Below are 22,099 nucleotides of genomic sequence, written 5' to 3' on the forward strand. Positions count from 1 at the left end.
CGGCCTTTCCAGACAAGGGTGGTTTACGAGAGGGGAGTGTTTATCTAGTGACTTGAACACAATTAAACTTAATCTGTCTGACAGTGTAAAATGTTGATTGGAATGTTTGTTTTCCTTAATAATGCTACTGTTCAGATGGTTGGATACCATGACAGCAGCTAAGCATATAAATACTGGGTCTCTAAAGGTTTGTAAAAATGTGAATGTGATGACATAAAAACGTATACCAAACAACGAAAATGAATATGGCATAGTTTTTCACACAACCCAGACAGACAGTAAACTCCATTAATTGTGCCGATTTTAATTAATATTTTGAAGTTAAGTGGCGTAAACATTTCAAGAATAATAGGAGATAGCATCTAAAATGCTTCGATGAACCCAAAAACACACTGGGTTATTTTCAACCCAACGTTGGGTCTAAAAGGGACGAACCAAACCACTGGGTTTTAAATTAAACAACACTGTTAAAAACAACTTTATAACTTTCTTTACACGGCTTCATTACATTTTTAAGTTAAATAACATTAGCTTCATGAGACAATGAAAAAATATTGAATTGACTTTAAAGTCTAGTAGTATTTTACAACTTTAACCCATAAATCAAATCTAGGTATTTTTTATTATTTTATACTGTTGTCTGAGGTCTACCTATGACGTTCGAAAACATCAAAATCAATCAGTAGGGAATTTTCAATCCGGGTTTTGATGCTCCGTTTTATGGGCGTATAGAAGACTTGGAAGTAAACGCCCACTGCTATGAATGGATGCAGTTTGCATAGTAAACTTAGTTGGAGCCTTCTGTGAATTTGGTTAGACGTGTAACGTTAGGTTTCACATTATCAGGACATATCCAGCGATCTCTAACAGAGCAATAGTGACGCATAGTACGAATATGTTTTACTCATATAAGATTGCGGCGCCATTCATGTCGGATATTGACTGCACTGCTTTTTAATTGTAGTCTCTTAAATCCAGCGGCTTAATCAGGGATAAATCTATAGTGAAATTAAGTGAACAAATGCTCAATGTTTCACACGTGAGCAGGAACGTTGTCACAGTGCTACATTGAGACTGTGACTACACACACACACACACACACACAGACCCATTTACCCACATACAAATATGGACTTGTGTTGGGTTGGTGTAATGAATATATGTTAATGTCTGTTAATTGCTTTACTTTGTTGCTTTGTGCCCAGGTGATGTTTGCTGTATTTGTCTACCAGGTTTATACCTGTAATTTGTTAGTTTATTTTATTAGTTGGTATTTGGTTTAATAATTTAGAATGTTGAAATGTTAAATGTACTTAATATACCTACCTCCATTTGTTCCAACATGGTATGATCCAAGGGCGGGGCCTAGAATATAAAATGGCTCCCAAAGACTCACTCAGGGTGGTTGAAGTAGGTTGGTGTGTTTTGTAAAGACAGTGTGAACTGGACACTATAGAAGCTGATCAGGTCTGTAGTAACTTCAGCTATATAAGGACTGAATCACACACTATAAGGGTACTGTGTTTTTATTCTCTTTACTTTACAGAACATACAGCAGCAACGTAACACTTCTTTGTCACCGGTGCACACACACACCTGCAGAACAACTGCACCTCTTGTGGTGTGGAGTGGAAGGCAAAAGTATAACTTAAATATCAGGATACCACATCCCTCCCCCCTTAAGAAAAAAAAATACTCACAATTACCGTAAGGCAAAATGGTACCTAATACTGTTAATACAGAAAACAAAAACAAATCAACCGTAAACTCTTCTATACGGTCTGATCACAGTGTTGAACAGTTAGCCTAGACATACACCGTCTGGCACTCTCACATATATATATATATATATTTTTTTTTTTTTATTTACATTCCTCTATGAACAGAGTGTAAGACAAAACAAAAAAAAACTAGGAAGGTGGGTAGACTGCCATCCTTCCAGTGAGTCCCAGAGCTCATTCTTGCTCTATCTTGAGGGATCTCACTACTATTTCACAAAGTCTTTCAGATAAGCAGGAGTCTGTCTCGTGCGCTCGGAGCGGCGCAGCACAGGTAGTTGATCTATTCCTGCTTTTGTCTGTTCAACCCCTGAGGGGTGTACTTGGGCTGTATCAGACTCAGTTATAGTCTCACTGACCGCAGTAGTGACAGCAAAGTCTGCAGGCAGGGTCTCCCATACTGTATCTGAGACCTGAAGACTGGTAGGCTCCTCCGTCCTCTGGGGCATGGGCGTTTCACCGCTCCCTACGGTATACCGTTTCCTGATTTGATCAACATGACGCCTCATGACACGTCCATCTCCTGTCTGTACTGTATAGGAAACAGGTCCTGTGTTCCTCTCAACCACCGCAGGTATCCAACGGGGGCCATGACTGTAGTTTCTGGTGTACACATCATCTCCAGGTGAAAAACTCCTCCACTTACTGTGCGTGTCATGTTGTTCTTTCTGCTTGCGTTGTTTCTGGCAAATCTTTGACTTCACATCCGGCAGCAGAAGATCCAGTGTTGAGCGCAATCTCCTGGACATGAGCATTTCAGCTGGTGACAATCCAGTCGTGGTTTGTGGCGTGATTCTGTAATTAAACAGAAATCTAGCTATTCTTGTTTCCAGCGTGTCTCCTTTTATTTTCTTGACTCCTTGTTTGAACGACTGTACCGCTCTTTCCGCTAGGCCGTTTGACGCCGGGTGAAATGGTGCGGACGTTATGTGTTGAATGCCATTCTGTTTTAGGAATGCTTGAAACTCTTGGCTGGTGAAGCAAGTACCATTATCGGATACTAAGGTCTGGGGCAGGCCATGTATGCTAAAGCACTGTCTGAGCTTTTCCATGGTAACAAGACTTGTTGCTGTACTGGTTGGGTACACGTCAATCCATTTGGAGTGTGCATCTACAATGACAAGGAACATTTTTCCTAGGAAAGGGCCGGCGTAATCCACATGCAGTCTGCTCCAGGGTGTCTCAGGCCACTCCCACGGATGTAGCGGTGCTCCTGCTGGAGGATTCCTGCTTTCCTGACATGTATGGCAGGACTGCACTTCCTTTTCAATTTCAGAGTCCATCCCTGGCCACCAAACATATGAACGTGCTAATCCCTTCATTCTTGATATTCCTGGGTGTGTGTGGTGTAACTGTTTTAAAATGGCTTTCCTGCCCCTTTGCGGAACGACAACTCTCGCCCCCCACAGCACACAGCCATCTTTCACACTCAGCTCCAGTCTTCTCTGACTGTAGGGCTTGTAGATTGCATCCACCTCCCTTGGCCATCCTTTCAGACACCAGGCTAGCACTTGGGAGAGTGTTCCATCCTTAGCTGTCCACTGTCTTACCTGTTTTGTCGTGATCGGTGGGTCCTCCATGACCTCCAACATGAGGACCTGGTCTGTCTCGTCCTCTTCCTCTGTTTGTGGCAGTGGTAACCTGCTCAATGCGTCTGCATTTGCATGTTCCGGCCCGGGTTTGTATATGATTTTGTACTCGTAAGCACTAAGGAGTGTCGCCCACCTCTGCACTCTTGGTGACCCCATCTGTGGCACTGGCTTTTTTTCATTAAAGAGCGATATCAGTGGTTTATGATCCGTGCTGATTGTGAATGTTCTTCCGTAGATGTATTTGTGGAACCTTTTTATTCCGAAAATGATAGCTAATCCCTCCTTATCGAGCTGTGAGTAGCGCTTCTCCGCTGGTGTCAGTGTGCGTGACATGAAGCCTACAGGTTTTTCACTGCCGTCTTCCATGACGTGTGACAGTACGGCGCCTATTCCGTATGGTGAGGCGTCACACGCTAGCACCAAGTCTTTATCTGCTGAATAGTGACCCAGGACTTTAGCTGACTTCAGCAGCTGCTTTGAGTTCTGAAAAGCTTCTTCCTGCTCCCGGTTCCAGGCCCACGAAACATCTTTCCTCAGCAGCTTGTGTAACGGGGCTAAGCGTGTGGCTAGACTAGGGAGAAACTTATTGTAGTAATTCAAGAGACCTAAATAGGCCTTTAACTCAGTCACTGTGGTTGGCGGTGGAGCTTCCTCTATGGCTCTCACCTTGCTCTGTACGGGATGTAAACCTTCAGCATTAACAACATGCCCGAGGTATTCCACCTCATTTTGCAGAAACGCACATTTACTTCTATGAAGTCGCAGGCCAGCATCTTTCAGTCGCCTAAGCACATCATCCAGCGTGCTCAGATGTTCAGCCTCGTCTCTCCCCGTCAGAATAATGTCGTCTAAGTACACAGCTACTCTTGGAAGGCCTTGTAACAGGTTTTCCATCGTTCGCTGGAAGATTGCTGGAGCTGAAGAAACTCCAAACGGTAGCCTATTATAAGTGAACAGGCCTCGGTGTGTGTTTATTGTGAGGTATTTCTTTGAGGTATCATCCATCACAATCTGTTGATAGGCGTGGCTTAAATCGAGCTTGGAGAACTGTTTCCCTCCTGCCAGTGTATTGAACAGGTCTTCAACACGAGGAATAGGGTATTGCTCTAATGAGGAGGCACTGTTAACGGTTAGTTTGTAATCTCCGCATATTCTGACCGACCCGTTTGGCTTTAAGACAGGAACTATGGGCGCGGCCCACTCAGCATATTTAACAGGAGCTATAATGTCCTCCCTCAGCAGCCGATCTATCTCCTCTTCTACTTTTGCCCTCATGGCATAAGGAACTGAGCGGGGCCGATAGAATTTAGGATGTGCTTCAGCGGACACTCGGATGGTTGCTTTCATGCCTTTTAACCTGCCTAACTCCTGCTTGAAGACATCCTCGTTTCTCATGAGCACTTCCGATAGACTCTGTGCCTCTGTTCTCACGTTTTTTATTTCTTCCCACTTCAGCTTTAGAACCTCTAGCCAGCCTCTTCCTAACAGGCTGGGTCCTGTACCTTCAACCACCACTAGGGGCAATGTCTTTATTTGCCGCTCATAGATGACTTCCACTTCAGCTACCCCCACTACTTTGATTTTCTCCCCGGTGTATGACTTAAGTGAAAGTTTAGTTTGTCTTATTGGCGGTCTTTGCTTTTTGTTCCACAACTCATTGAACTTCATCTCATTCATTATGCTTACACTGCATCCTGTATCAATTTCAAACTGTGCCATCTTCTTATTCACTTCCATGGTTACCTCAAACGGTTTTATTCTCTGAATTGATGTCTCAGTTTTCATGCAGTTTAATGTGAATGCTTCCTCTTCAGATCTATCACCGTCCAACTTTTCGCCGTCTACATTATGTGCTCGATGTGGAGGTAAACGCCGCTCTGTTCTGTATGTTTTCTTTTCGTGATGGTATGCCCCTTCTTTCTTCTTATTTCGGCAAGCCTTAGCAATATGCCCTACTTTCCCACAACAGTGACACTTCGCCTCCTTAAATTTACACTCGCCTGCGCTGTGTTGCTTCCCATGACATCGGTAGCATTCTTTCTCTCTCTTTTTCCATTCACCCTCCTTTTTTAGAGTTCCCTGCGTTTTCATGCTGTTGCATACTAACGGTGCTTTGTGGAGGTCTTGAACATTTTTACTAGCAGCTTCTGCAGCTACTGCAATTTTGAACGCCTTCTCAAAAGTCAAATCTGTGTCGGATAGCAAGCGTCTTTGAATCCTGTCATCATTAATACCGCATACCAGTCGGTCTCTTAACATCTGTTCCAGTGTAGTGCCATAGTTACAATCATGTGCTAATCGTCTCAGTTCCGCTACATATTCACTGACGGACTCCGTAGGTTGGCGGGAGCGCGAATCAAATTTATATCTCTGCACTATTTCGCTCGGTTTTGGGTTAAAGTGCTCTTTCATTAAAGTTTTCAACTGACCGTATGTTTTTGAGCTGGGCTTTTCTGGACTCACCAGGTTCCTTATGAGCTTGTATGTGGCTGGTCCCACCACGCTGATGAGGATGGCTCTTTGCTTATCTCCGTCATCAATTCCGTTAGCTTCAAAAAACTGCTCCAGTATCTCACAATACTCTTCCCATGTTTGTTCCTTTACGTCAAAAGCCGACAGAGTGCCTATCATCGTAGTCATTTTTTCTTTTTCTTTTTTTTCGTTTCAAAAAAAATCCTCCGCTCCAATGCTAGCTCCTCGTTCTTTTTACCGTCTTTTAAACCGATGCTCTTTTCATCTTCCAATATCCTCGTCGCCAATATGTAGTAACTTCAGCTATATAAGGACTGAATCACACACTATAAGGGTACTGTGTTTTTATTCTCTTTACTTTACAGAACATACAGCAGCAACGTAACACTTCTTTGTCACCGGTGCACACACACACCTGCAGAACAACTGCACCTCTTGTGGTGTGGAGTGGAAGGCAAAAGTATAACTTAAATATCAGGATACCACAAGGTCCATAGGATTTAGCTGAACAAGCCTGTAGATATTGTACAGTTTATTTTTTTCTTTTGTTTTTGTGTCACTTTGTTACACTGTTTTGCTGGATTCTTTTTGCACTTTGGAGAAGAGGAAACAATAAATCAATCTGTTTCCACCTCAAAAGCCTTTGGTCACTGTCCATACCCATTGCTCGGGTCATCCTGTTTACAAACGTACATAAAGAGAAAGTAAAATTGGATTTTTATAGTCCTACTTTGGTTTATGGAGTGTGCAACAAGTTATGTACATACAAGATCTCAACACACTATAACGTCGTAATAATAGGCAGTTAATCTTACCATATTTCTTGACTGATGATACGCGAGCCTAGTGTCATGTGATTGGTCAGATGGTGTATGAAGTATTTTGTGATTGTCAAAATCATCATTACTGGATTACGGTTTACAGGTGGTTGGATATTATATATATATATGATATGTATAGCTAGAGATGGCGGGGATTTTACCTTTCCACTTTGAGCAAGAGTCTGACGAAGAAACAAATCCACAAGAAACTCCAGCACGACTGGAGCACGATGTTTCTCAGTGGCAAGTCATCAAAACTTCCAGCGACAACATGCATGTTGTGCTTTTGCTTATCAATGGAATAAAACATAATTTTTACTTAAAATACTGTTAATACGTTAGTAGTAATATTATTCGTGTTTACTGTGCGTTGTTATGGTACATAGAGCATTTCAGGAAGTTGACGTTATAAAAAAATATTTTAGCTTATATATAACAGCAAATGTGTTAAAAGGCAAAGCGCTGCTGAAAATCTTTGAAAATACACTTCAACATTTGATTATTGCAAAACTTGTATCCAAACGGAAACACATTTATGTGCACGCGTATTTACAAATATGAAATATTATGTCTGTGAATTATAGGCAATTCCGCCATCTGACGTGTAGGAGCTTTGTGAGCTGGTGCTGGGACTACTTAGGTCGGCATGTCCGTGTTGATATTCCATCCTGTGTTTTAGCCCTGATACGCCAGGAGTTTCCAGATCAGGCTGGTCAGTATGTTGGCTTTCGACCACCTTTGGTGAATCTGGAGACATGGTGGGCAATTGCTTCCTCCTCTGTTGGTCTGTCATAATCTGCAGTAAGGTCTGGGGGAACAGGAATGGTGTTCACTTCCTTGACAAATGGTGTGGGGTCTAATATAACCTCCTCAAAGACAAGACTCAGTAGTTCTTGTACATAATCTGTAAAAAAATTATAGATGTAAATGTTTATGTAAACATTATGCAAAACATTACTTATCAATAATAAATGTTTTATCACTTAAACGTTGGTTCTGTTTTTATTGTCCGTGCTATGAATTCACCTTTTTTGGATTTTGGCAGCTCAAGTCTGTACCTTGGCTGTCCTGCTGCTGTAGTGGCTTGTGTTCGGTTTGCATTCTCATTGTAATGTAGCACAGCAAGGTACTGTCTGAAAGGACAGAGCATTCATTTAATTATAGACGCACAAGTAATAATGACTATGTTTGTAAACAACTGTATTACCTGCATAACATTCCAATGAAAGGAAAAGACACATTTTTGGGTGTTAATCGGAGAATCAAGCTATGGAAAGCCTCCAGGGAGGATGTTGGGAAATGGTGGCTTAGCTTCTCCATGTCCTTGAGAACCCTTGTGTTAAAAAGGACTTTTTCAACCTTGCGGAGTGCTACTGAGCCTACATTTTCAGAAAATGGTATTAAAGAAAAAAGAAAACAATGTTACGTATTATCTCCATTAATATGTAACATATTGTTTATATTTCTTCAACTTAAATAAAGGTAATGTAACTTTTAAATACCTGGTTGAAACTATTTCTTGGTGGCCCTGGAAACACATACAGGATGTGCACACCTGGGAAAAATTGAATTGTCATGTTTGTGAACATTCTGTAGGTGGTTGAGAAGTGACATCCATTTGGCAACCTTCTCTGGTCCTGACGTAGAAGAAGTTGCACACCAGTAAAAATGGTTCCGGATGCTGTGCAGCCACTTCTTCAACAAACCACAGTCCTTGTTTTTGGCCAGTTTGTCCAACTTCTTTGACAAACCTGATTAACACAAAGAAAATGGGTAGTGACAATGTTCGAAGAGTGGCATCATTTTAAAACATAAGTTCTTCAAAAGGACCAAGATTTACCTTTTTCAAAGTCCCACACGTCGTAGAATTGAGTTCATCTGGAAAATATATTTTCAGGTATATATGACAATAAAGATCTTGAATCTAATAAGGGTGCTGTATAAATTAGCAACCTAATTAACAATCTAATTAAGATGAAGCAAGTTTGCTGATGATAATGATCAATATTAAATAACAGTAAACGTAGAGTCATCCTATCATTGTGTAAGGCTCCAATATCTGCAGGATTAGAATCAGTTCTTGAATCACACTGGAGGGGTTTATTCTGCGATAACAACTGACTGGGTGCATTATCCTGCTGTAAGTAATTACCACATGAGCAAGTAATTGTACACTAAATATTGATTAAATAATATATATTTAAAAAATCCAAACCATCCATGAGAAAAAAAACTTCCAGTTAAACCCACAACCCCAATACTGTTTATGATGGCATTGTAGTCAGCCTGGAATAATATTTGAAAACAGCGCACAACAGAATATATATAGTATGCAGAGTGATGTCATTAAAATACATTAAGGAATGTTATCTATACAAGATAGTATACTTCATGGAATAGTAATACATGATAGTATACATAAGTATGATGGTTTTGCTTAAGTTGAAAACTGTATTATTTAGACATTTTTTTAAACTACTATTTGCTTGATCCTTTCCTTGTGATTTTCCTGCCATTATGGGACAGTGTAGCTCAGCCACATGATGTCATCAAATGCCGTTCCTTCTCTCGCCTCTGAGCTTTCAAGTGCACAAGATAGTTTTGCAACGGGTTTATCGTGAAAGTACACACTTAAAACTCCTGACCCAAGTCCTGGGTTAAAAAGGGACCAAATCATTTCTGGGTTATTTCAACCCAGAAAAATGGGGGTTTTTTTTGTCCCAACTTCTGGGTTAAATACCAATCTCATCTAAGAGAAGAAATGCCTCCTCATCTATGCCTTCACCTGAAAGACAGAAAACAAGACAACATGAGTATTGTTAATAAGTCGAGACAATTGTGAACCACTCACCAGACACTCTTTGATATTCACTTATTTGTCTCAAATCGTTGTTAACTTATATACTGACTTCACCATGTGCTGCAATATATATTAAGTTTTACATTAATTTATAGAAATCAGCTGCTTGAATGAAAATTGCTGATGTTATTGGATTTTCAGGTGATATTCTCAATTCATTCAGTTAAGGGACGCTCTGAGGTAAAGTGGACATGGACAAAGAAAAGTTAACGTTACATCGACACTGACAATACTTGCTTACCTTGAATACACGACGAAGTTGCACCGAAGAAGCCCAGGCCAAAACGAATCGAGCACGAAGTGACGGTTATTTCAAACGACTGTTGTGAGAAAATTCCAGAACAACAGCGGGGGGCGTGAACCCAGAACATGGGTTACTCTTTGAAAAATAACCCAGAAACCTAAACAACCCCGGAATTGGGTCAAAATATTAGCCCTATAACCCAGAAAATAGTTACTCTCTGAAAAAATAACCCATAATTTTAACCCAACACAAATAACCCAGAAAATGGGTTAAAGAAAGTAGTAGAAAAAGTCAAAGCGGGAAGACTTGAAACTGTAGTGACAGGTTTGAGAGTTTGCTGATGCCTATTTGTGGTTGAATTTCAAATCTGAATCTTGGAAAACGTTTAAATATGTCCAATGCATTTGTATCTGTCAATGTTTTTTGAAAATGTCAGTTCACACATTGTGACTATTTTTTGCAACTACAAATTCAGAAGACAGATTTGTGAATTTTGTCCTCGAGTGCAAATCTCAACATTCAACAGTACACACTCTGAGTGTACATTTTAGTGTACAGGTACAAATACTTTACAAGTTCACAAATTAAAATCTACATGCTCTCAAGTTTTGCTACTGATTTACCTTCATACTCAGACTAGGTCACGTCTTGTTTGCGTGATTCAGAGTCGACTCCCTTTTTTACAAGCCAATAACTTTGTTATTAATTTACTTTCAGACTTGTTTCAACTTGGCACACTGCTTACTTTCAAACACGACAACATAACACAGGGGGATAGCCGCTCTTCGAGAGAGCCCTTCGCTAAAATGAAAGGGTTGCCAGATCTTCATAGGAAAAATAAACAAATAAATACAAGACAAAAACAAACACAAAAATGCTAATAGTTTATATATTTCATTCTTGAAAACAGCAACAGACAATTTGCTACGACCTAATTGCAGAGGCTTTTTGATTGAAGACCAAACAACAAGCCTAAAAGCTTATTAATAACAAACATGGCACAGCATGAGCAAAAGAGCGTTAGAAAGAGTTTAGTTTAAACTGACAGACAAAACGAGTCTTAAGCAGAAAAATAGATTGTTATGGTTACCAGTTTGTCAATCATCACAAATGCGGGAATGTGTACTATGTGTGGCTAAATTCATTCGCGAACCAGTGGGCGGGGCTAGAGAAGTAGTCGTTGATATTTTTCCGACCCTGGTGTCAATAACAGTTGTAATTTCAGTAACATGGGCTTTTTTCAGTTTTGACACTTACAGGATGTTCGCTTGAATACGACTAACTCTTATATAACAAAAGCTCGGGTTAAAATTGAAGTCATCATTCATTGCCCCTTTAAATGTATGTTCCAAGTGTGTCATACCATTAAACATGTGTTAACAACATTTTTATGTAAAAAAACCTGCCAAGTCAATAAAGTTCCCAAAATCTTTAAACAATGTGCATACTCTCTGCTCTCAAACGCTGGGTTCTTCTCTTTTTGACCCAATGCTGGGCAGCAAATAACCCAGCATTATTCAGAGAGAAGATGGCACTTTATTAGATTAACAGGAATTGACTTCTTCCTCTCTTTTAAACTGCACATTAAAATTACACTTACAAGATAGCACGGTAAGATCTAACAGTAAGATAAGAAAGCAGGTAGAGTACACACAATTTAAAGTTTCTACAGATATGAGAAACTATACAATCACACACCAAAATATGTTAATAATATTGATGCCTAAAGACCATTTTTATCACGCATTTGTCCATAGACCAGATAATGCCAGGCCAGTAGTTTTAAGTAACGCAATTAACTTTGTGACACTGGTTTATCTCCTATGCACTCAGCAGGCTGCAAACTAGCAGCTGGGTGTTAGAGAAATCAAGAAATCTTTGAAATTGCTACTATTTTTTTTGCTTTACTATTGGTTTTTATTTTATTTTATGATCCTTTGTGCTGGAACATAACCACTTTCACAAGCTGCATCATATGAATATGGACTAACTTTATTGATTCAAGGGTAAAGCTAATAACCCTTAAGATGAGTTTCAAGGAATGCAACACAGGTTAGAACCAAATTACATATTTTTTCTTGAGCCATTCAATAAGCCCAGCTGAATTCCTGTCTTCAGTCATTAGCATGTTTTCACATGGCCATTTGTCTTAAAATTAAGACACCAGGAACAAAGTCATTAATTTTGTTTGGAAGGAAGACCTGGTCAAACAAACCACAATATATATCTTAATGTCTCTCTCTCCATAACTTCCTGTCATACTTTAAATACACAATGATTCGTACTGTAATTGTGGTTATAAATTGAAATAAAAAAATAATCCGTCACATTATTGCATTGATTGTACATCTTGCAAAATATTCTTTAAATGAATCATTATCTCCACTCAAACAGATTTTCGAACATTACCGGCTGGAACAACGGAGCATCTGGTTCCTTTCTCTGTGTGCCAAGAGCAGCGTGTTCATCTGGCTGATGGTACAGTAGTCCAACGCTGATGCTCAGGCATTCCCATCAGCCAGTTGGGCCCGCACACACAGCTTGTACAGCACAAGCCCAAACGGGCAGAACCAGCAGCGCCCTGGCACTGTTCCCGGGCATGTCAGCCAACTGTTTCACCAGCCCTCACACTGGCTTTTCACTGCGGCCGTGGCCTTCAAACACCTGTCAAAGGAGAGAAGAATCAGATAGCAGGTAGAGCTCCACCAGGAGCCATTTAAAAGTCAATTCAGAGCAATAGCCCTGTTCTCAAATCTTCGGTTGTACCATTCAGTCTCATTTGATGGGATTATGGGTTTGTTATTTTGGGTCAGAATCTGAGGGGTCTTCATAGGTCAGGTCTGGAAGTTCATCAGGTATAAAAGATAATGACTGTAATTGAATTATGAATTATTGGGCTACTTAAGGGTAATAAGAAATATTAAAAATTATATAAACATAAACTAGGAGTTTTCTTGTAAAGCAATTATTTTGCAGTTCAATTAACTTAATCTGTGTAGAATTCTCTCATCCATCAGAGAAATCGCCTAAAATATTCAGAACAGTTCTAGTCCCATGGTACCGATTCATCTATTCCAATCCCACAAGTATGTACAAAAATTTATTTTAATATATAAAGCTTTGTTTTAATGGATTTCTGAAAATGTAGTCACTTTTCACCAGCTGATAAATGAGTTTATGAGATTCATGTGTTACACAAGCACCAGAATCTTATAGGCTACACTAAGAATACAAATGACCCATCCCCCTTGATAATCAGCACTTCAGAAATCAAAGTCAAATGATGCAGGTGTCATCAAAATGCATTTATTTTAATTTCTTTCCAGAATCCAAAAGGTGTATTTAACCCCAGAGAACATTTTAAGCCCAAGAAATGTATTTAAATCCCCCACACGTCACAAATAAATAAAGGAAAACTAAACTATGGAAAAAGAGAAGATGCTTCATGATAAAGGAAAACTAAACTATGGAAAAAGAGAAGATGCTTCATGATCAAAAGCAAACTATTTCAATAACATCAACAAATACACACAAAACACAAAGCTTTCAATGTAAGCAAACACACCAAACACGTTGGACACCCTATTCCCTGATAAATTGAAGAAACAGCAACAAACTTTATTAAGCATCACCATCTTTTCACTTTAGAGTCTTCCTTCACCCTCCAAAGCATGAGCTCCATACAAGCCGTGGCATCCTCACGTGTGTCATGACCCTCCACTGTGGCAAATGAGAAACGTTTGTGGGATTGTGTTGCATGTATTTTGTGCAAATAAAACCAACACATTTTGCCTTTTAATAAAGAGTTGTGTGATGATGCAATGAAATGAACCACAGTTGTCTAACTCCTGTTAAATCTTTCAGCAGCTGCTGATTCAGTAGAACTTGATGCAAGTCATTGTTTACAAATATTTAATAGGACAGGACACATTGTTAAACGTACCACTCTCCTGGATAATTCTCCGGAGGTAGTCCCCAGTCAGACTATTTAGTTCCCTTTTATGTGGCAGACCCAGGCGATGGGGAAACACCATAGAGGTGTCAATCACAGAGCTGTGTATAATCTAAAGATAGCAGAAAAGCCAAATGACTTGTATCAAATCGAAAGGGAATACTCAAAAAGCAATGTGGCTAAAAAAATCTATAATTTTTAAGATTAGCGATTTCATTAGATCATCTCAATTCAGTGATAAAAAACTGCAACGTTTTTTCATTACAACTCACTTTAAGTGCAGAGAAATCATTCTCCAAGCCATGGCCAATCAGAAACGTGTCCGCATTAATAAAGCTCAAAAGCACTTTCTGAACATCAGGCAACGACGAGCTGGTACCTTTCACATCATCTTGACTGATGCCCGAGAACCTGAGAGGGAGCAGCAGTTGAGTTTTAACTATTTTCATTAGATTACATCTAATTGATGCCAATCTTCAATTGACTGCAACATCTCACCTGGTATTATAGTCAATGACATCATTATCAGGCTTGACAAAGGTGTCATAGACAACTTGCAAACTGCTGTTGACTATAGTCACTCTCACTACTTCCAAACCTTCAGTTGTGTAGCACTGGAGAAACAGATTTTGGCTTGTATAATTAATTAATAATAGAATGTTATTATAATATTCAAGAATGTAATTTTGCTCATGTCCTATGCAGTTTTATCCAAAGATGTAATCTTACTGTTTCTGTGTCAACAGCAAAGACTCCCGGACAGGTTTTTCCCACTGGGGATTGAGGGAGACTGCTCACAAAGCCCTGAAGGCTTACTGCATCATGGACATGGAGCTGTAAACATGTACATCTCAGAATCTTCTGCAAAAATGATTTAACCCTTCAACCGAAGCACGAGTAAAAACCTGAATACATTGAAAACTTGGCATCCAGGTGAGCCAACCACACTCTCGCAACAGCTGTATCGTGTCTCAACACCTCCTGGTACTGTAAAAGAGAGTAATAGTTAACAAGACACCACAGCAACATATAAAATATAATTGGTTGGTACATGCTAACCATTAGCAATTCTTACCTCTGTTTTCTATAACTTTTCCATAATGATAATTGCACTCCTCTGTGCGGGTGTGCTTTCCACTTCTGTCAACCGAGAACGTAGCACCACATCGGCAGCAGATCCTCTTTAAAGCTGTTACGGTTTCATTTCTTAGTCACTTTAAAAATGTCAAATACTAATAGCCTTATCTATTATAAATTAACTCTTGACACTAAAAAAAGACTTGAACACTAAAACGACACCTTAAATTGACTACATTTAAGCATTTGGCAGACGCTTCTATCCCAAGTGATTGCAGTGCTTTCAGATTTTGCATTTTATCTCTATGAGCCTTCGCTAGAAATCAAACTTGTGACCCGGGCTTTGCTAATGCCATGCTTGACCAGTTGAACTGCTGGAAAGTTGCAACAGAAAAGTCTAATTAAATGTCTAGGTGTGAATATCTAATTGGACTCACCATCGCTTATTCCTTTCTTGAGATCTCCATACTGGACGGCAAAGTCAGCTTTATCTTGGTGTTTACGAGGGTAGTTGTTTACCCGCAGCATTTCCTCAGATAGAACGTGCTCCTTCAATTGCTTATAAAGCATCCAATCGTCTGCATCAAAAAACAACAATTGCATACTCATTCCAACCAGTCACAAAATAATTTACAGTGATCTATTAGTGTGAACAAATAAATCCTTGCACAAATATCATGGCAGTCGAGCCTACTGCACATTTTAATGTACTGAATCTTAAAAAGAACTTGTTTACCTCTATGACTATCATTTTAGTTTGACCCTGAAATGAGAGGCAGCTCTTACCAGGTCCCTGAAGTGCTCGAGTATTTAGTGGTACATTGCCTCTAGACACATGCTGATCTCTCTCACTGGAAGCTGTAAGTACATATATAGAGAGCGACCTAATATGACTGTACACTGCAGTCAACAAATGTAGCCAGAGCAATATGAGCAAAATCACATCATACATACACAATGCACTACCTACCTTTGGCAGGCAAGACACTTTGGTTCTTAAGCCTCTTGAGCGCGTTGACAGCTACGCTTAGATATTTTAGCTTATTGATACTGCGATCATATACGCTTTTCTCCTCTGCCAGGGCCTAGAGCATTTGAATAAACATACATTTTAAAACAAACAGGGTATAAAATGATGCACATACATTTCAGATATTTCAAAGACAGACCTTCTCAAAGGCATCTTGCACCGTCACCGATGTTTTTAGGAACTCCTCCACAAAGAGGTTGACATAGCGTTGGCGAACATCATGTGGAACCTTCGCCCCAACCTCATGCCGTAGTTTTGCTTTTCGCTTTACCCCCATTGACTACACAATGCATAAAATTATCCGTCTCAAGGTAGACCACAAAACCATTTTTTAAAAGCAACTTGTTTATTAATAGCTGGATTGTTTTTTTAAGGGTCATATGTTTTAGGGCGTACAGCTAACCTTGGCTGGAATGTAGTTGGGCGGTTGTGGATGATATGAAGTTTGTGGAGGATGTGAAGTTTGTGGAAGCTGTGTAGGCGGGGAAGGCTGAGGCAGTCGCTGAACAGACATGGCAGTTGGAATCAGCATTAGAGGCAAGCCACAATTCCCCTCAGGCACAATGAGCTGCAGGTTTGCACCCAGCTGCAGAGTAGCACCAAGCGGAACACCGGCTTAAAAACAGTAACAATTTCAAGTAAATCAACGTTCAATTCCCTGTTTTAACAAAGCAATTGTAAACAAGTAACTGAAAATGATGCTTACAGTTTTGCACAGCATTTGAATGGATGACACTATGCATGTACACTTTCTTTAGAGGATTGCTCATGACCTGAGACTGGCATCCTTTCACAGCTGCAGTCAGAATGGCTGCACTTCTTTGGCATGCCTGAGCTCTGTTAGGAATGACCAACTGGGAGACGCCTTCTCGAAGAGGCACGACAATCTGTCCTTTGCTTTTATTGGCCTGCTGTTGTAAAAAAAAAGGAATGAGTAATGCTACTTAATATGAAACCTAATGATCTATTTGGAATGGTTTTATTTTAAGACAACCTCAAACTTCACTGCGTGGGCCACCCTTCTTTTCAACACAGGAGGGGGATTGGACTTCATTCCAGTTTCTGGAGAAACTAGCAAATCATTCTAAAAAATAAAAATTAAGCATTCATATGGTTATTCAGAATAACAATGTAAAGGTAGTTGCAACCTCAAGATCACTTTTAAAAATAAAAGCGCTTAAAAGGATCTTCACAGCGATGCTACAGAAGAACAATTTTTGGTTCCACAAAGAACTATTAAGTCAAAGGTTCTTTAAACCAGCCTTTCTTATTTATGAAGAACCGATGTTAAAGGTTCTTTATCGAACCATTTGTACAAAAAGGTTCTTCTACACTTAAACAATGTGCTTCAAAAGGTTCTTCGGTTCCATAAAGAACCTTTAACATATGAAGTTTCACAAAAAGGTAAGAAACAAAAGTATGAAAGAGATTAAATGATTCTTTGACTAAATGGTTCTTTTTTGGAACCAAAAATGGTTCTCCTATGGCATCACTGTGAATAACCTTTTAAGCATTTTTATTTTTAAGTGTGAAGCTTAAAAACACTTTGAAAAACACTTACTCTTCATGACTGTACTTACAGGAGCATCAATTTGGACCACCGGAGCTTTATTTTGGACCACACAAGGTTCATTTTGAACCACCGCAGCAAGTTGGTTGGCTTCCATGAAGATTCTATAGCACTCTTCCATCGGGTCAGTTTCTGAGAGATCTAGGTCAGAGTATCTAAGCTCGCTCTCAGAACTAGAGTCAACTTCTATGATTTCATTATCAGCCCCTTCAATCTCAGCAGGAGCAAATGCCTGTAAAGAAACAGCTGCTTCACTGTGAACAAATGATGCATCTGATGTAGATTTTTTACGCTCATATTCCACACTTGTTCCTGGGTTAAACTGACTAGTTGATGGTTCAGATGGAACAATTCTGTCATCAATCCCTGAAACATATGGGATTGTATGAACAAATTGTTTGCTTTTTGAACTATCTTGAACATTTGTCCAAGCTGTCCCAACTAGGTCTTGAGAGTTTGGGTTACATATATGCTCTTCATCCTTATGCAAGGATGACACGAAGGTCTGCGATGAAACCATGGTGAAGGAAGTCTCAAATTGTGAGATCTTTTTAATAGATATGGACTTTGGACTACATTCTGATGTGTTGTCAATTTGTGATTTGGTTCCGAATGCACCATGACCTGTAGCAGAAATATCCTTATCCTGAGGAAGAGAACCAACAGGAAGCAGCGTAACATCTTGAATGGATTTGATCTTCTCACTCTCACTTCTTAAATTGTCTAGACATGTGGAGATGTCATCCAGTACATTCTCAATATTTTGCGATTTCTCTCCTCCTCGCGTATATAAAGTTTCCATTTTAAGATTATTGGATTGTGGAGAGGCATTCAGTTCTTCAATAGGTTCAGCTACAGGTTCTTCTGTGGTTTGTTTTTTAAAGTGCTTTATATTTGTTATCCGTTTATTGGTAGGTCCTTCCTTGATCTCTTTGCCCTCCTCAGTAGGGGCATCACTGATGGAGGATAATATGGGTGAATCAAGTATGTCTTCGGCTACAGTTCCACACTGGTTTGAAAGCCTTTGTTCATCTTCTAAAGGAGATACGTCAATGATAAGTTCCCCCTCAGAGGATTCTTGTTCCTGTGTAACTGTCAGAGGTTTTGTTAAGGCTCCCTCTTTCTCCTGAACATACACATTATGAATCGGAGACCCTTTAGAACTCAACTTTTCCTTTTCTACCCTAACATTCCCTGCAGGTGAATGTTGTGGTTCAATGACTGTAGTCTTCTTTTTTGGTTTTGGCCTATGTCTTCCCTGAAGTTTCTTTGAGCGCGGGATATCGATGACTAAGGTGCCCTCATCAGAGTCATCCAAATGAAAAAGCTGAACATTTCTTTCGGTTCCATTATTGAGCAATTTATTGGTCGACTTAAGTTTACAATCTACTGCACTGCCAGATAGCAAGTCTGCAGAGAAATTGGAACAAGGGTCATATTCCAAATCAGTCTTGGGTCTGGCACGATCGATCACATACTTGCGATCAGCAGTTGAGGCGGCAACAGGTTTTGTTTGTCTCAAATGGTTACCATTCTGGTCTTTAGCAGGACTGTCAGTGTTCCTCAAATATTTCTCTGAGCCAGCACCAGTAAACTTTGTCTGCGTGAGGGACTGTGATGACTGATATTGAGACAACCTTTTTTGTTCTTTCTCCACTTCACTTTTCACTGCCTCTATTTCTTTGTTGATTCTCTTCAACTCCTCAAGACAATTGTCCTCTGTGGTGTGGGAGGCTCCATTGGAAGCGGAGACGTTATGTTCGCCAAGATCTAAATGTGAAGATGAAAAATGTTAAAAGCAAACACCTTTCACTCCTGGCATACTGCTTTAAAGTGATAGTTCACCCCAAAATGAAAGTTCTGTCATCATTTACTCACCTTCTTGTCATTTCAATCCTGTATGACTTTCTTACTTTTGCTGAACAAAAAAGATGATATTTTGAATAATGTTGGCAACCAAACGACGAGTGTACCCATTGACATGCATTGGCTTTTTTGCCCATACAATCAAAGTGAATGGGCGACGGCATTGTTCGGTTTTTCCATCATTTTTCAAAATACCTGGTTTTGTGTTCTGCAGAAGAGGGTGAGTAAGTGATGATAGAATGTTCACCCAAAATTAAACAATCACATAACATTTTTGCACATATGTTTATTTGCCTGCCATGCATATTCAGTAAACAATTTCAGGAAGGTTCGATACAAAATAATCTTTCACAGACATAAGACTTTTTTAACTGTATTAACCATTTTTGGCAGATTGTTAATATTTTGCATAACAACAATATTAATATGTAACTGTTAATCAGTGTAACTTTTGTAACATTTTTTATTAGTAGTAATAAATAAACGGCGTACCTTAACGAATCTAATGCAACAATACAGCGTCAAGAGTAAATATATGGGCGCGCGTGCCGTGCCAGTAGAAGAGCGTCAACATAAATCATGATTTCATTACCTGTTGTCACGCTAGGTGTTTTGTCTTCGCCATGGCTGTACAAACAGTAAGGCCGCTTGCATCGTCCCCATCGGAGAAAGGGGCAAACTATTTCACTGAAGAGAGGTGTGGAAGGGAACATGTGCAGCGCGGACAAAACACAAGTGAATTACTCAGTGAACGGTTGCTTGTCAGTATCAAACATATCTGCTGACTGCTATCGCTAACTTTTACAGTATTTAGTTCAGCATCTGTAAGACGACGAGAGTATTTAACCAAAGGATCCTCTTAAAAGATGGTAAAGGGACGATATGATATCCATGAAAAAGTAGTAAGGTTCTCTTAATAGTCGCTACATACAAGAATGGGCATCAGTGGAACTGGAGAGACTTTTGTTTTCGGCTGCTGGTGCGCGGAGTTAATTAATGTCGCAGGTGAGACTGATGTATCTGCTTTTAATGGGTGTGCCCAACTTCCTGCGAGTGCGTGCAGGCGGATCGGAGTATGACATCAAAGTAACGCGAGAGTGATTCGAGACTACATGCTCTCGCGGTGCTTCGATGACATCCATGCGTCCATCCTTCTGCGCAGTTTACGCTCAGGGGGCGAAAACACATCCGCTGCCCTACCGGAAGCCATTCCTCTCAATATGAGCTGTGAACATGACAGAGGAGAAGATGGATATGAACGATGTTCGTCAGCATTGTGAGACTGTCAGCTGCCTCCTGTCTAGTAAAATGGAGAAGTAGCTCAAACTATACGTTTAAAATTACATGGACAGCTTGGATGCTATTGCTATTAGCATCTAGCACGTAGAGTTAAGGCTGGATAACACTGAATGACATAATCTTTACACCGATTTTCAGCCCTTAAATACCTTTACCTTTCAAAACAAATTTGTATGAATCTGACCAGATATCAACAGCACAGTTCCCAGTAAGACACATTTGTTTACCTCTCATTAATATGCAGGTTTGCTCTAAAGAAACAGACTTCGCTTGGCTTTTAAAAGGTATAAATATTGTTTAAATACTGAATCGTTGTCTAAGGGGTCATATGGCGTGAACACTTGTTTTTTTGTGTCTTTTGTGTGTTATTAGTTGCCCATGGATGTATTAGAACCGTAAATTGCAAAAATTAAAGTGTCGGAACAAAAGATGCATTCTATCTTAAAGCGAATGCTCACCCAATCCTGCCTGAAACTAATGTACATCATTTCGTGGTGTGATGTGATGTGACTAAGACCACCAAAATGTATATCCAAGTAAGGTGGGTGTACCTGTCAGTACAATTGCGTTGGATCCTGATGTTCCAAATATGGTAAGTTTCATTTCCGTCACGCTTGCAGTATTCGACCAATCACTACACATGGGTGAACTGGCCAATCATAGGACACCTCGATTTTCGAACTATATTATTTTTATCCATGTCATATGACCCCTTTAATTAGTTGTGTTACACAATTCCCCTTAAGTTGATGACAATTTATGAAATATGTGAAATGGTTAAGAAAGATAACAGATAACTCTGTGAAGCTTCATAAAACTGAATACAGCCATGCCTGAAGGAACCACAATCACGTTTGTATTTAAACCCTGCAGGTCATGACTAAACTAAAGTTTTGTATAGCACCCGTTACTTGCTAATAATTTAACTATACAATGTATCTCACTAATCTATATTACACATTAATTTCCCCAAAACGAGCGCTGATATAGCACATTTGCTATGGGTGAATACCGCCCAGAAGCTTTCCCGCCCCCTAAAATTTTTACCGGAAATATGTAGGCAGCACACCGTGCATCAGGGCGGAACTAAAGCACGTGCGTACACATTGCCAACAAAACACAAACAGTTTACTTAACGCGTCCGGTTCATGTCCGGCATCATTTAGGGTTGGGAAGGCCGCTCCATCTATCAGTTTCAAACGATCTTCAAATCCAAAAAACTTTCGTCATACGTCCAACTAATTTTTTGATAAGTTGACCATGTTTAGCACTAGAAGACACGTTTAACATTGTAAATCATTTAGAATGCATGAAACACCGTTGCAGGGCCGCTTTAACATTCCGGTCCAGTGTTTTTATTACCGATTTTTGCCTTCTACATTGTGGCAAGAACAAATGCATTCTATCTTCCAGAAAAAAGGAGAAACAATCTTCCAGTTTTTTTTCTGGAAGTTTATGTCGATAAATTTTAGGGAAGTGCACATCAAATAACATTTACAGATGGGTTCATCTGAACAACATAAACAAACGTTACTACG

The 22,099-nt window shown here is 39.7% G+C and overlaps 1 protein-coding gene across 5 annotated transcripts; it reads right to left on the reverse strand.

Moving 5' to 3' along the window:
- Positions 1-11,739: 11,739 nt before the first annotated feature.
- LOC306897397 (uncharacterized protein) lies at positions 11,740-20,265 on the reverse strand. 5 transcript variants are annotated; one of them, XM_079462114.1, is made up of 17 exons: positions 19,855-20,265; positions 17,407-19,166; positions 16,821-16,910; positions 16,533-16,737; positions 16,230-16,441; positions 15,966-16,106; positions 15,767-15,881; positions 15,583-15,654; positions 15,234-15,374; positions 14,795-14,908; positions 14,633-14,706; positions 14,449-14,553; positions 14,218-14,333; positions 13,992-14,130; positions 13,711-13,831; positions 13,400-13,487; positions 11,740-12,431 (listed from the first exon to the last, which is right to left on the reverse strand). In XM_079462114.1, exons 1-17 carry the CDS (start codon positions 19,973-19,975, stop codon positions 12,383-12,385), a joined length of 3,663 nt encoding a protein of 1,220 aa, XP_079318240.1. In that variant the 5' UTR covers positions 19,976-20,265; the 3' UTR covers positions 11,740-12,382. The 5 variants fall into 5 exon arrangements, 2 of the variants coding, with proteins under 2 accessions (XP_079318240.1, XP_079318241.1); XR_013787004.1 differs by lacking the exon at positions 11,740-12,431 and adding an exon at positions 13,032-13,183 and having other exon boundaries at positions 13,228-13,487; positions 16,533-16,734; XR_013787005.1 differs by lacking the exon at positions 11,740-12,431 and adding an exon at positions 13,053-13,183 and having other exon boundaries at positions 13,228-13,487.
- Between the last annotated feature and the right edge of the window lie 1,834 nt (positions 20,266-22,099).

This window comes from Barbatula barbatula (assembly GCF_947034865.1).
Source record: "Barbatula barbatula genome assembly, chromosome: 8".
Lineage (NCBI taxonomy): Eukaryota > Metazoa > Chordata > Actinopteri > Cypriniformes > Nemacheilidae > Barbatula > Barbatula barbatula.